This window comes from Rana temporaria, chromosome 5 (assembly GCF_905171775.1).
Source record: "Rana temporaria chromosome 5, aRanTem1.1, whole genome shotgun sequence".
NCBI lineage: Eukaryota > Metazoa > Chordata > Amphibia > Anura > Ranidae > Rana > Rana temporaria.
This window is the reverse complement of record NC_053493.1, coordinates 128,043,364-128,058,787: the sequence shown is the minus strand read 5'-3', so window position 1 is coordinate 128,058,787 and position 15,424 is coordinate 128,043,364. Positions and strand designations below refer to the sequence as shown.

Below are 15,424 nucleotides of genomic sequence, written 5' to 3'. Positions count from 1 at the left end.
CGTCTAAGTTGCGGAGGCGTAACGTAAATTGGATACGTTACGCCGCCGCAAAGATACGCCGCTGGACGAGAAACTGCCCCACTGACAGTACTTGTCCTGGCCCGGGAATGCCTGGAGGAGCACAATCCCACCTCCTGCTTGTGATTGGAGAAATCATAAATCCCGCCTCTTGTGTCCAATCACTGTGTTGTGATTCGTTACAGCACAAGCTGATTTTTGGGAAGGGAGGGTGTCCCTGGATGGTAGTTTAGAAATGTGGTCACCCTAATTCACATGCGTTTTAGGAATGTAGACTATAAGGTTGGTAAGGCTATTATAGTGTGAGCCTCTAGTTCTTTTGTTGCAAGGCATTTACAATCCTGAATGGCATGCAATGCTGATAGTGTTAGCGTATATAAACAAGCATGCTTGATGGCCTTTCTTGTTTTTCTTAGGTGTTGAAACTACAAGCTTGCATTAAATATGGGGAAGAGGAGCTGTCGGCAGCTAAGGTAAACTTTTTTTTTTCGTTTTTTTTAACTCAATTTTATTAAATTTTTATATACAGAAACCAGGGCAGGACTTAGGGTGGTGGGGGCCCCTGGGCTTGAGTGTTGAAGGGGCCCCCTGGAGCCGAGAATTGGGGGGGGATCAAAGATGTTGAGCGGGGGGGGTGGGGGTGCGCATTAAAGTTGTTGAGCCGGGGGGGGCAAATAAGTTGTTGAGCGGGGGGTGCGCATTAAAGTTGTTGAGCGGGGGGGCGAATTGAAGTTGTTGAGCGGGGGGGTGCGCATTAAAGTTGGTGAGCGGGAGGGGGGGGGGGGATTAAAGTTGTTGAGCGGGGGGGGGGGGTTGCCTCTCACCTGTGCATGGAATGTGTCGGCTCTCTTCCCTTCAGCAGACATCCACACACCACTCCGGGGGGGTTTTGCAGTTGTTGAGCGGGGGGGGAGTGCCTCTCACCTGTGCCGACAGCCGGGGCCACAGACTGTCATTAGCCCGGCTGTCGGCTTTCTTCCCTTCAGCAGCCACAGTCCTCCACACACCGCTCCGGTTCCTCCTGCTTCCGTGCTGCCTCCTCTTGCAGTGCGGGAAAATTAACCCTTTCGCGGGACTGCGGGAAGAAGCTGCCTGTGCGGGAAAGTCCAGCAGAATCCGTGCGTGTTGGGAGGTATGCGCAGGGCCGCCATCAGGAATTTTGGGGCCCCTTACACAGCTTAAGGCATGGGCCCCCTGGAGCAGAGAACCAGGGGGGGGGGTGCTGCCGCCTGAAATTGAGAAGCGGGGGGGCTGCCGCAAATTGAGAAGCGGGGGGGGGGGGCCTTTACAGAAAAAAGAAGAAATAAAGAATATATATATATATATAAAAAGGGGGGTTGCCATTCGGGGCCCTGGGGACCTCTGGGCCCTTTAGTACAAAGAAAAAAAAAAACCTCTGGGCCCTAAAAAAAATATATAAAAAAAAAACATTTATAAAAAATACATAAAAAAAGGGAGGTTGCCATCCGGGGCCCTGGGGACCTCTGGGCCTTTTAATAAAAAATAAAAAAATATACTATTATATAAAAAAAAGGGGGGTTGCCAGGGTCCTGGAGACCTCTGGGCCCTTTAATACTAATAATTATATATATATATATATATATATATATATATATATATATATATATATTTAACATTTTTTTTTATAAAAAAAAATAAAAAAAGGGGGGGTAGCCGTCCGGGGCCCTGGGGACCTCCGACCCCTAAAAAAAAGGGGGGGGCCCCACACTTAAATAGATAAAATAGATTTCCAGATGATTTTAATAGGGGAATGTGCATGTAGGGAGGTTGGGGTTTGAGGAAGCCGACAGGATAGAATATAATTGGGAAGTAGAGTGCTCTGGAGGGGAGTCGCATAGCTGTAAAAGATGTGGGGTGGTGTGTTAACACCTGCCAATTGGATATACAGTAGACTGAAGAAAGGATACAAAATGAAAGCCAGTGGTCTGTTGTATGGGGTCCCAAAAGTGTCTCTTATGGATCTGATGTGAGTGGACCTGTTTTAATATCGTAACAAGTCGTCTGAAATAAGTTTAGACGGAAGACCGTTGGCAGTCTATTTACCATAATATGACCTAATGCAAGTTTCAAATGAAAACTGCTTACAATTGATACACAAGCCACATTGTAATTTATTGTTAAAGCGGAGTTCCACCGAAAAAAAAATATTAAAAGTCATCAGCTACAAATACTGCAGCTGCTGACTTTTAATATATGGACACTTCCCTTTCCAGGGCGCCCGCGATATCGAGTCTCGAAGCCGTCATATTTTTCCCTCAGCTCTCGGGTGCTGCCGCCACCATCTTCGGTAAGGGAATCAGGAAGTGAAGCCTTCGCTGTGACATGTTTGATAACAGATCGTGGTAAGGCTGCATTCACACCTAGGCGTATTGTCGCCTGTAGCGCGACGCTATTGCAGCCTTCAATACGCTGGAGGGGTGATTTTACATTGTCGGCTATGGAGATGGTTCACATCTCCACGCCGAACGCCTGAAGCTCAAAACAAGTCCCGGACCTTTTTTTCAGGCGGCTTTCGGCCATAGCCGACAATGTTGATCACCCCTCCTGTGTATGTTACCGCGGCGTATTTTACCGCGTTTTGTCGCGGCAAATCGTGGGACAAAACGCCGCAATTTGTCGTGGCAAATCGCGCTAAAATACGCCGCGTTCAGGTGTGAATGCAGCCTAAAAGGCCAATCACAGCGGCCCTTTACCACATGATCAGCTGTGTCCAATCACAGTGTAAACAGGATTGCCAGTTATCGGAATTCCTCTCCTCACACTCTGTGTGAGGAGTAAGGATGAGCTCTGGCGTGTTCGCATAGAACACGTGCAGAGCCCGCCAGGAAGTGTGCACTAGTAGAAAGAAATGTTTGGACAGCCGCACTCTGAAAAAACCTTCTTGGTTGCCTTTTATTGATAAAAGTTTTCAAACACCATACATCACAGCAAAGACAGGGGCATACAGCTGACGTTTCGCACTACAATCAGTACTTACTCCTAGCTCATAGGAAGTGTGCAATGTCTCCCTGGCTGTGATTAGCACAGCGCCGTGCACACTTCCTGGCGGGCTCTGCACGTGTTCTATGCGAACACGCCAGAGCTCATCCTTAGTGAGGAGAGAAGAGCCAGTAACCGCAAATACTGTCAGGGGACGTGTACACAGATTATCAGGGCACTGATCACCGGCACCCTGATGATCAATGCTGCCCCATCAGTGCCATCAATGCTGCCCATCTGTGCCACCTATCAGTTCAGCCTCTTCAGTTCAGCCTCGACAGTGCACATCAGTGCAGCCTCATCGGTGCATATCAGTTGATGGAAAAAAATAGCTTATTTGCAAAATTTTACAACAGAAATGTGCTTTTTATTTTTTAAACATTCCATCTTTTTTTCATTTGTTTAGCAAAAAATTTGCAAAAAATTAAAAACCCAGTTGTGATTAAATGGCAACAAATGAAAGCTCTATTTGTCTCAAAAAACGATAACAATGTCATTTGGGTACAGTGTTGCATGACCAGGCAATTGTCATTCAAAGTGTGACAGCACTGAAAGCTGAAAATTAGCCTGGGCAGGAAGGGGGCATAAGGCTCCATTCACACTAATGCGTTTTTTGATGCATTTTGCAGAAATGCAGGGAAATTTTTTAACATGGGTTCCTATGGAACATGTCCACATCAATACTTTTTTGTGCCTCTGCGTCTTTGTAAAGGGTCTGGGACTTTTTTTTTCCAGCAAAAAGCAGCGTTTTGCATGTAATAGAATTCAATGGACCCGCATCCAAAACGCAGGTACCGCGATTTTGCTGCGATTTGCAGTTTGCGTTTTTTTTAACCTGTTTATAGCTGGTTGTTAAAGGATATGTAATAAAAAAAAAATTGCCGGCTAAAACAATTTTATAAAAGAAACGCAAATAGCGGTAAAAACTCAAGTCAGTAAAAACGCAGCAAGCACCGCAAAAAGCACTGAAAAAATGCTCAAAAGCAATATGCATAGGTGTGAATCGAGCCTTATAGCTGGATTCCTAAAGAGCGCCGCATCTTTAAGGCGGTGTAGCGTATCGTATTTACGCTACGCCGCCGTAAGTTAGATAGGCAAGTACTGTATTCACAAAGTACTTGCCTCCTAACTTACGTCGGCGTAGCGTAAATGTGGCCGGCGTAAGCGCGCCTAATTCAAATTAGGCTTAGGGGGCGTGTTTTATGTTATTGGGGGGTGACCTGACGTGATTGACGTACATATCATACATGTACATGTCCCAGTGTGCATTGCGCCGCAAGGACGTATTGGTTTTGACGTGGACGTAAATTACGTCCAGCCCTATTCATGGACGACTTACGCAAACGACGTAAAATTTTCAAATTTCGACGCGGGAACGACGGCCATACTTAACATTGGCTACGCCACCTAGGGGGCATGTTTATCTTTAGGCGGCTTATCTCTTACGGAAACGGCGTATCTTTACTGCGACGGGCGCACGTACGTTCGTGAATAGGCGTATATAGTCATTTACATATTCTACGCCGAACTCAATGGAAGTGCCACCTAGCGGCCAGCCTAAATATTGCACCCTAAGATACGACGGCGCAGGCTGTCGTATCTTAGCTAGCTGTAAGTGTATCTCAGCTTGAGAATAAACTCTCTATGAATCCACCTACTAGTGCCCAATAAGCAAGTGGTTAATATCAAGTGTTTCTGAATTTTTTTGAAAAAGGTTTACATCAGGCAGTTCTGTTTTCCTTTTCGAAGCCTAAATTAAAGTTGTTGTGTTCCTTTCAGAGCTTAGTAGAACAGATGCCTTCTGAAGATCCAGATAGCGAGATCAATTTGGGCTGCCTGCTCTACAAAGAAGGACAATATGACGAGGCTTGCAAAAAATTCCTCACCGCCATGCAAGTTGTGGGATATAAACAAGGTACAATAAGAGGAAATACAAAACATGTTTTTACCTTGCTAGTGGGGGGACCGCATTTAAGGAGCAGGTGATGTAATTGGCAAATGAATATTGATGGACCTATTTATTAATACAAAATACAGAAGAATGAAAAAATCACTTTCAGCTTTATTACCTATTGAAGTAAAATTGATTTGTTGCCATGGCTCCCGGAATAGTACACATCATCGCTGCTCTTTGCATTGTCCTTAATTAATGCACTTGTTAAGGTTATGGATGTTTTTGCTTATGATTTAAATTTTTGAAGATTGTGGATTTTATAGAGCAGTCTACACTGATTGGCCATAACTTTCTGACCATTGACAGGTTAAAGTAGTAATAAAGGCTTGTGTATTATTTTTTTTTTTTTAAATAACAAACATGTTATACTTACCTGCTCTGTGCAGTGCACAGAGCAGCCCCGATCCTCTTCTTTTTGGGTCCCCCCACTGGCCGTCTTGGCTCCCCCCCCCCCCCTGCCAAGAGCCCCCCAACAACAAGCCTCTTGCTATTGGGGGACTTGGGCAAGCTCGCTCCCGATGGACGTCTCTCACACACACAGAGTGTGGTTCAGCCCCGCCCCCGCTCTCTCCTCATTGGCACACTGGCTGTGATTCACAGCAGCAGAAGCCAATGGCTCCCGCTTCTGTGTGAGCCAATGAGGAGAGAGAGACCCGGGAGAGCCTCTGCTTTCATGCACATCGCTGAATCAAGATGGGACTCAGGTGAGTATAAGCAGGGGCTGGGTGGGAAGGTGCACTCAGAAGTTTTTTTACCTCCAATGCATTAAGGTTAAAAAACTTTCAGCCTTTAGAACCACTTTAAGTGAATAACATTGGTTATCTCATTACAATCGCATCTGAAAGGCAATGTTCCACTGGGAAACCTTGGGTCCTGAAATTCATGTGGATGTTGACATGTACCACCTACCTATACATTGTTGCTTACCAAGTACAACCCTTCATGAAATCCCCAAGATCAGTGGCCTCTCTCAGCAGAATAATGTGCCCTGCCACACTGAAAAATGGTTCAAGAGTGGTTTGAGGAACGCAACCATGAGTTCCAGGCATTGACTTGGCCTTCAAGTTCTCTAGATCTCAATCCAATTGAGCATCTGTGGAATGTGCTGGAAAAACAAGTCCATATCATGTAGGCCCCACCTCACAACTTACAGGACTTAACATGGTTCTAAAGTCAAAAAGTTTTCTTTTTCCACTAAGCATTATGGAAAAAACTCCCCACGACTTGTCCCTCCCCACAATTCATAAACACCTACCTGGTTTCAGCACCCCCTCCTCTCACTTCTTGGTGTCACAGGAGACACCGACAGCAGCAGGACCCATATGCATTAAGGTGAAAAAACTTCTGGCAGTGAAAAGCCTTATGTGTGTAGCAGCCCCCCAGCACCCCCTTATTACTTACCTGAGCCCCATCTCTGTCCAGCCATGTCCACAAGTCCCTCGACCATCCGGGACTCTTCCCCATGTTTGGCTGAGACACAGCAGCGGCGCCAATGGCTCCCGCAGCTGTCTATCAAAGTTAGCCAATTAGGGGAGAGAGGCAGTGGAGCCGAATGGGAGCTCCCTGTCTAAATAGGAGCTTCAGCTTGGTTTGGGTGCCCCCATGGCAAGCTGCTTGCTGTGGGGGCACTCACCAGGAGGGAGAGGCTAGGCGAGCTGAAGAGGGACCCGAGAAGAGGAGGATCTGGGCTGCCCTGTGCAAAACCACTGCACAGAGCAGGTAAGTATAACATGTTTGTTATTAAAAAAAAAAAAAACAAGACTTTACAATCTCTTTAACTTACGGTACTTCTGCATCTGGAGCCCAAGTCCACTTTATTTTGTTTTCAATATTTCTGTATTGTGGTTTTGCAGCAGTTGATTTAGAATGTTTAGCATTGTTAGGCAATTGCAAAACAGTGACTGACCTATTGTTTCATTTAATTTCTGTTTTTTTTTTTTTTATATTTGGACAGATTTGTCTTACAACATTGCTTTGTGTTACTATAGCATGAAACAATATGCACCAGCTTTAAAGCACATTGCAGATATAATAGAACATGGCATAAGAGAGCATCCAGGTAAATTACTGTAACTTTTGTATAATTAAAAGTAATAGATGTTGCAGACTGTTTTTATTTATTTCTTTTGAAATATCCCCAGGTACATTATATTTATTTTCAAGATTTTAGCAAATGTCATTGCAGCTGATTTACATGCTTGTGTTCTGTCAATACTGAAACGGCAATAACATCCTCCATGTAGGAGTTGCTGTCTCCTATTAAAAAATGATTGGTCGCAGTGTAATCAGAGATTACATAATTTTCTACTCTTGGCTAGTAGATCACAATCAATGAAAGGCTGCAAACAGTGCTGAGGATTCCAGAAATCTTACTTCAAATGTTATACAGATTTGTTTGAAAAACTACTATTGTGTAGAGAATGAGTTCCTTGTGGCATTCCACATGTAGCACCCTCTAGTGTGCTAGAAGAATAGTACATTTTTTTTTGTTAGTTTTTTTTTTTTAGAGTAGGTAGGCAGCCAAGCCTGGGTGCGTTTTGATCTGTGCTGGGAGTGGCTCAGAGTAGTGCTGGGTGACTCACAGGTAGCATTACCAGGACCTCTCGCTCCCACAGTTTTTTGGAAAGAGAGGTGGAGCGGTCTGGGGTGTTCTAAGGAGCCCTGACCAATCCCCAATCTGAATTGGCAGGGGGCAGGCCTCCTTAAATACCCAGGGCCCAGCTGGGGAGGAGTTGTATCGGGTGAAAGATGGTGTTATAGGCTGTTGGGCCTTTGAGGGAGCTCACCAGGAGTGACCTTGGGCCTGGGTTCGGGTGTAGACGGGACCCTCTTACAACCCACAGAGCAAGAGAGGACAGGGGGAAAACACTGCCAGGCAAGTCTCCAGGAGTTCCACAGAGGCAGCCAAGAGGGCTGGTGTGTGTACACACAGTCTGGAGGACTGGGAGGCACGCCTGGGAGGACTGAGATTCAGCAGTCTGGGATGTGCGCAGAGCCAGTCTGGAGGATTGTGGTGACACAGGCAGAGGAAAGGGGTAGCTGCAGCCTGGAGGGCTGGCATTGCCTGAAGAGGTGGTACTGGGAGCAGTAGCCACAGGGACAGCTAGCACTGAAACTTTCTATTTTTCTACACCATAGGGGCCTGTGGTCCCTGCCTGCAAAGAGCATCTGCTTTAGACCTGGCTGAGCCAGTGTCAGGCCTACAGTGCTAGCTGATCCGGGAAGTGCAAGCAGGTGATGTGCTGGAGGAGTGAGGAGTAGTAGTCTGCAAGCAAGAAAGTGCAGAAGGAGATTGTATCAGTGCGACATATCAGTGCCGCCTATCGGTGCCCATCAATTCTATATATCAGTGCCGCTTCATCAGTGCGCATTAGTGCAGCCTCATCAGTGCCCATCAGTGTAGGAGAAAACTAAATTTTATAACAAACATGTTGGTCTTTTTTAGTTTGTTTAGCAAAAAATTAAAACTGCAGAGGTGATCAAATACCACCAAAAGATAGCTCTATTTGTGGGAAGAAAATTATAAAAAAAAATTGTTTGGGTACTGTAACGACCCCAGAGTATGAAAGAGGTTAAAGTTGTTTAAGATATTCCATTCCCAAACACCAAGGCAGCTACCGAACACGTCGAACAAGAAAGCCATACGAATAATTCTCCCCCAAATACGAGACAAAGCTCTGTCTTGAGGGTCAAGCAGGAATGAATCTTTATTGAAAGCAATACAAGTTTTATACACAGTCAAAAGAGGAGGTGCATACCTCCTGCTCATTTACTCTGGAAATACACCTGCCACAGAAACCTAATTAACATGAGCTCATTAACTAATCCCTTTCGACAGCCTAGATGACTCAGAGACGTGACTTTTAGGCCAGACTTGCCGTCTTGTAGCTCAGAAGACACAATCAAAATTATCACAATTCAACACAGAACTCCTTCACACAATTGCAGGGTTGATTAGCCTAGACTACAATGGATGAAAGAGGAGCCAAACTAGACTCATTTACATTATAACAGACAACAGACAGACAGGTGGCTGGAGTTGACATCAGCACCTACTAACAGTATGAATCAGTCAGTCTTTCTAATATGGAATATACAGGGTTCCATTTTAATTAACTCAAGCCACATTCTTAATGTCCATTATTTTCTTGCTTACCCTGTGCCCCTAATAGACACAGAGTGACTTAGACATAAGAGGTGCATGGGGAGCTGAAACAAGGGTATCCCATACTTTCCAAGGGATTCTGGGTTCCACGGGCCCTCCCGTCACAGGTACAGTGTTGTATGACTGCGCAATTGTCATTCAAAGTGTGACCGCACCGAAAGCTGAAAATTGTCCTGGGCAGGAAGGGGTGAAAGTGCCCAGTTTTGAAGTGGTTAAGCCAGTGTGCATGGACCATAAAAATACTTTTAATCATGACTATGGTTTCCCGTGCTGGTGACAACCATGCCACCCATTTCTTATCCTGGTGTCACAAGGATAGTAGTAAGGGAACAACCTTTCCACCAAATTTTTAGACAGAAATAACTGTGGAATACTAGAACAAGTCCAACCAGCTCATCCAAAATGTGTTTGTTCCCTCCCATGTGATCAGTGCGCTACGATACAAGGAACATCAAAAAAATGTATAGCACCTCCACTGAAGATAAAATCATCGGCCCAGATTCTCGTAGATGGGCGTAAAACTCCGCGGGCGTAACGTATCTCATTTACGTTACGCCGCCGCAAGTTTTACAGGCAAGTGCTTTATTCACAAAGAACTTGCCTGTAAAGTTGCGGCGGCGTAGCGTAAATCACCCGGCGCAAGCCCGCCTAACTCAAATTAGCCAGGTAGGGGGCATGGAGCATTTAAATTAAGCGCGTTCCCGCGTCGAACGTACTGCGCATGCGCCGTCCGGAAAATATCCCAGGGTGCATTGCTCTAAATGACGTTGCAAGGACGTCATTGGTTTCGACATGAACGTAAATGGCGTCCAGCCCCATTCACGGACGACTTGCGCAAACAACGTACATTTTTTAAATTGGACGTGGGAACGACGGCCATACTTAACATTGGTTGCCCCTCATATAGCAGGGGCAACTTTACGCCGCGTAAACCCAACGTAAACGTTGTAACTTCACTGCGTCGACCGCGCGTACGTTCGGGAATTTGCGTATTTAGCCAGTTTGCATACTCAACGGGGAAAACGACTGAGGCGACACCTAGCGGCAAAAAAAAAAAAATTGCATTTAAGATCCGACAGCATAAGAGCCTTACGCCTGTCGGATCTAATGGATATCTATGCGTAACTGATTATAAGAATCAGTCGCATAGATACGACGGCCCAGATTAGGACTTACGACGGCATACATGGCGTTGCGCCGTCGTAAGCCCTTTGAGAATCTGGGCCATTTTTTTTATTCAGTTTATAATAACATCAAAGTCCATGCATAAGAATGCTCCATTCATCTCCAGTGGAGGCATCTATCATAATTTCTTGGAAAAGTGTTTGTTACCCCAAAACGTCATATACCTTATATGTGCTTGCTGTACCATGTACTTTGTATGAGAGTATCCTGTTCTCTTTGTATTGGTTCCCTTATGTGAAATCCCTGGTGTTCCTGCCAGTCCCCTTGCTTTCCTATTATAAACTGACCACACTAAGCAGGTGAACACATTGTGGTCAGTTCTTTAGCTATGCTGGGCACTCAGTGTGCTCTCCATCAATTTTCAGACTGGTTTGACACACCCCCACTGCACAGCCATTCACTGCCAAGCTCAGTGTGCTGCTGATTCTCCTTCCCCAGCTCTTCTGCAGCTTAAAACAGAGGGAATGTGATCACTTATGAAAAAAGGTGTGTGTATATATATATATATATATATATATATTTTTTTTTTTATATCTATACAATGTTTTGTCTTTCATTTCTAATTTATACTGAATGGGTTGTTTTACAAGGTGATCGTTTTAATCACTTTAAGCCGGCCGTACATGGATCAAAATTCAGCCGGTTCAGCAGGCACCAGATTAATTTCAATCCATGCATGGGCTAGCTGGTTGTACACAAATAGATCCATGAGACCCACGATAAAGTCCCTGTTCAGGCTGTCAAGGTCCAACAAGTTGGATGCCACTGACTAATGAGGCTTCAGGTAAAAGCAGCCTCAGCTCTATTCATCTAGACCAGTGGTCTCCAAACTGTTGCCCGGGGACCAGATGCGGCCCTTTGCTTGCCTCTATCCAGCCCTTAGGATATTATTCCTCCAACTGACACCAAGGATGAGTCACCATTCTCCCACTGACACCATTAACGGGACACTATTTCTCCCATCGACACCATCGATGGGGCACTACTCCTCCTGCTGAGACCAATGATGGTAAACTATTCCTCCCACTGACACCATTAAAGGGGCACTATCGCTTCCATTGATATAAACCATGGTGCGCTATTCCTTCCACTGACACCATCGACGGGGCACCATTCCTTCCATTGATACCAACCATGGGACACTATTCTTCCTGCTAAAGCCAAACATTTTAAAACTAATGATGGAGCAATGTTTACTCCCACTGATGCCAGGACATTTTCTACTCACACTGGCCACAGTTCGACCCTATAAAGTCTGAAGGACACTAAACTGGCCCTTTGTTTAAAAAGTTTGAAGACCCCTGATCTAGACCACAATTTGGGTTGGAGTTGTGGTCTGAATGAATCGCGCTGAGGCTGCTTTTACCTGCTAGTCACTCAGGGGCGGGGTGAGGTGTGCGGCGGCCAGGCTATCTATTCCTATCGATCTACTTGTGTACAATGAGCCTGTTGTGTTTTTCTTGAATGAGCAGCGCCGCCATCTCTAGCCCACAACACAGATCATTGTATTTGGCAAGCAGGAAAGGTCCTATTTGGGTGAAGTTGGATTATTTTGATTCAAGGTGCATTTAGGTAGATTCACAAAGAGTTAGGCCTGCTTATCAGTAGATAAGCCGACCTAACTCTGAATCTACGCCGGCGTTAGTTTAAGTGTATTCTCAAACAGAGATACACTTAAACAAAGCTAAGATAGGCCGGCTTGCGCCGTTCTATCTTAGCTTGCAATGTTTCTGATGGCCGCTAGATGGCGCTTCCATTGCGGCCGGTGTAGATTATGTAAATGAGGGGATACGCCGATTCACGAACGTACGCCAGGCCTACACCGTCGCATTATGTCGTTTCCGTAAGGCCTTAGGCGGTCTAAAGTTATTCCACCTTTGAGGTGGAATAACAATGTTAAAGTATGGCCGCTGTTCGCGCCGCGAGGTTTCGAAATGTTTGCGTTGTTTGCGTAAGTCGTCCGCGAATCGGGAGTTACGTCGTTTACGTACACGTCGAAATCAATAGGCCCATACGGCGTACTTAGCCGCAATGCGCACTGGGAAATGTAGTCGCCCGGCGCATGCGCAGTGTCAAAAAACGTAAAAAAATGTGAGGTCAAGCCTCATTTCCATACAACACGCCCCCCTCCAAGCAATTTGAATTAGGCGCCCTTACGCCCGCTCGTTTTAGGCTACACCGCCGTAGATTAGCAAGTAAGTAGATTGTGAATCACTACTAGCCTAACTAATGTACGGCGGTGTAGCCTAAACAGGCTAGGCCGCCCTAAAGTTAGGCCAATCTACGTGAATCTACCTAATTGTGTTTTGCTTCTCAGTATGTCCACAGACTCCACAAGCATTGTATTGTATATCGGTAGAGGGGTATGGTTTTGCTTCAGCTTGAAGGCAAGTCACATTTTGTATCCTTCTTGTATAATAATCACAATCTTTACACATGCCTTATCTACCCCCCCCCCCCCTTTTTTTATGTGCTAAAGCTCCAATGGAAGTGTTCAGCTTTATTGTTGTCTTATTCATTTATCATTTTTTTCTATTGTGCATCTAGAAATGTAGTTCTTTGTATTTCCCTCCAGAGCTCGGGGTTGGCATGACAACAGAAGGCATTGATGTGCGCAGTGTTGGAAACACCCTGGTGCTGCATGAAACTGCGTTAATTGAAGCCTTTAACCTCAAAGCTGCCATTGAATATCAGTTAAAAAATAGTAAGTCCAGTACATTTTTATAAAAGACGAAAGAGGAGTGTTTATTGATTATCGTTTTAAGCACAAAATAAGCCACAGACACCATTAGGCACACTCCATAAAATTGTGGTTACACCACAGACACACTGCCACCTCTAAATCTTGCGGTCAGCAGAGTTGTCTGCAGTAGCCAGACCTGTTAGCCGTTATATTGTGGACAGAATATAAAGAATATATCTGCTTGCAGTAAGTATTCTATATAACAGGGGTGTCCAAACTTTTTTCAAAGAGGGCCAGATTTGTAAAAGTAAACGTGTGAGGGCCGACTATTTTGCCTGACATTCTTTGAACCATTAAAATTCTGTCTAAGTGTGTTCGTCTGAGCACTAATACACTGCCCAACAATAATTCTCTAGCCTTTGTGTGGTGAAGAGATGAGCTTGGGCGTGTTATTTGGATATACTGTATATATTTTATTTGTGGCCCCAACGAATCTCAGAGCGCTGCTTAGGACTAAGGATGAGCTTGGGTGTGTTATTTGGCTATACCGTATTTATCGGCATATAACACGCACAGGTTAACCATTGCAACCAATGCAGCCTCACATGTGCCGTAAATGCAGCCACGGAGGGCAGAGGGAGGGGGCGGGATGAGTGCCGACAGATTACAATCAGGAGAATGTCTTGTGGCCTCTTTAATACAAAGTCCTGCCTCCTATGATAGACAGAACAGTTGTCCAATGGTATCCCAGGAGACGGGACTTCCAATAGAGACGCTGCTGAGTAAACAGGAGATTCTCTTCATGTAATCTGATGGCGCTCGTCCTGCCCCCCTCCCTGTCCCCTCCAAGGCAGCGCCAATAAATACAGTATATATCTTTTGTGGCCCTGGATGCCACAAACAATATATATCCAAAACCCCAGGGGGGCCATATTAAATCAACAGGGGGCCGCATTTGGCCCCCAGGCCTGACTTTGGACATGCCTGCTATATAATAATGAAATTTTATTAAATGCATAAGTAAGTTTCATGGCTCCATTTTTTAATCATTTAAATGTTGTAATGTGATGAACAGTTTCACTAGAAGATTTATATTTAGTGGAAGGATGTCCAGAAGACACCATTGTGCTTTGTGTTCAAAGGCCAATTGATAGGGTTCTTTACATCACTGGAGAATTAGCAGCTAGAACAGCCCTGAGATGTAGATACAACTGCACATTAAATGAGCTCTATGGTCACAGCATACACTTTTATTTTATAACATGGCAATGTAAAAGCAATACAAACAATAGTTATTTTTGATAATCCAATATAAGCATACTTGAAAAATCCTACTTTATTGCTGTGAGTGCTGCCTGTCTGCTGGCCATCTCTTTCCACAACTTCATGGATTCCCTGCAAGCTTTGCAGTTTCTTCTCTGCTGTTCAACTTCAATTTCTAAGGACTACATATCCCATGGTACCTTTCTGCCTGCAAGCTGCCATCTTGTAATGACTCTATCTTCTGAAATCCTCTTCTCAGCGCCTCATATAATTCAGAAGACAGGCTCTTTGACGTGTGACACGTGCCTATTCACAGGGCATTATTCAGGTTACTAGGAGTAAGATAGAAATAATTGAAATTCAATATGTAAATAAATAGGATTTTTTATTTAATCAATAATGCCTACTTTCAATCTTATCACTGCTTCATATTGGAAGCATCTGGTTGGATACCCAAGAGAAGCCGAAGATCAGGTGGTCCCAGCAGATCACTGTAGGAAAGCTCAAAAATGCTTCCTTTTGAACCTTCTTTAAAGTCAACATGTCATAAAACGAATGCGCAGCACCATTTGCCTACATAAGCCCACAGTATTTTAGAACATTGAAAATCACCTGTTGTCCTGTTTCCATGTTTATTCTTTTTTTAAAGTGAACTTTCTGAAGCTGCAAGCAGCCATTGTCTGATTTAGAAAGCAGCTTGCCAGTTGCAGGACAGATGCCTTACTTGTAGTGATTTTGAAAAGATGCTTCACTGCCCCAAAATTGGCTTTCAGTTTGTGACTCTCAGGATCACTTAAGTGCTCCTGCTCCTTTTTCCAGCATCCGGGTTTTGGCTATTGCATTCTCCCTGCCTGTGTCCACCTGCTAGGTGATTGATGTGGTCAGTCACCTGTTATATGCAAGCCAAACACTCTGTCCTTTGCTTGTGATAGAGACAGTGGCCCAGATTCAGTAACAATTGCGTTTTTTTACAGAGGCGCAGGGCAACGTTTTTTCCCTGCGCCCCCGCAATTTTTTTGTGCTGCCCTCGATTCACGGAGCAGAAGCTCCGTAAATTGCGCGGGCGCGGCCGGCAAAATGCCCGGCGTAAGCGTGCGCAATTTAAATGATCCCGTAGAGGGCGGGAATCATTTAAATTAGGTGCGTTCCCGCGCCG

General features: G+C 45.0%; 1 protein-coding gene across 2 annotated transcripts in view; it reads left to right on the top strand.

Annotated features, from left to right (window-relative positions):
- LOC120940329 (tetratricopeptide repeat protein 30A) overlaps positions 1–15,424 on the top strand; it is a 90,432-nt gene that overhangs the window by 5,300 nt on the left and 69,708 nt on the right. For both annotated transcript variants that reach the window (XM_040353107.1, XM_040353106.1), the window contains exons 4-7: positions 435–491; positions 4,798–4,933; positions 6,927–7,031; positions 12,898–13,026. In XM_040353107.1, the coding sequence (XP_040209041.1) occupies positions 435–491; positions 4,798–4,933; positions 6,927–7,031; positions 12,898–13,026 (427 nt within the window). The remainder of the gene's footprint in view (positions 1–434; positions 492–4,797; positions 4,934–6,926; positions 7,032–12,897; positions 13,027–15,424) is intronic.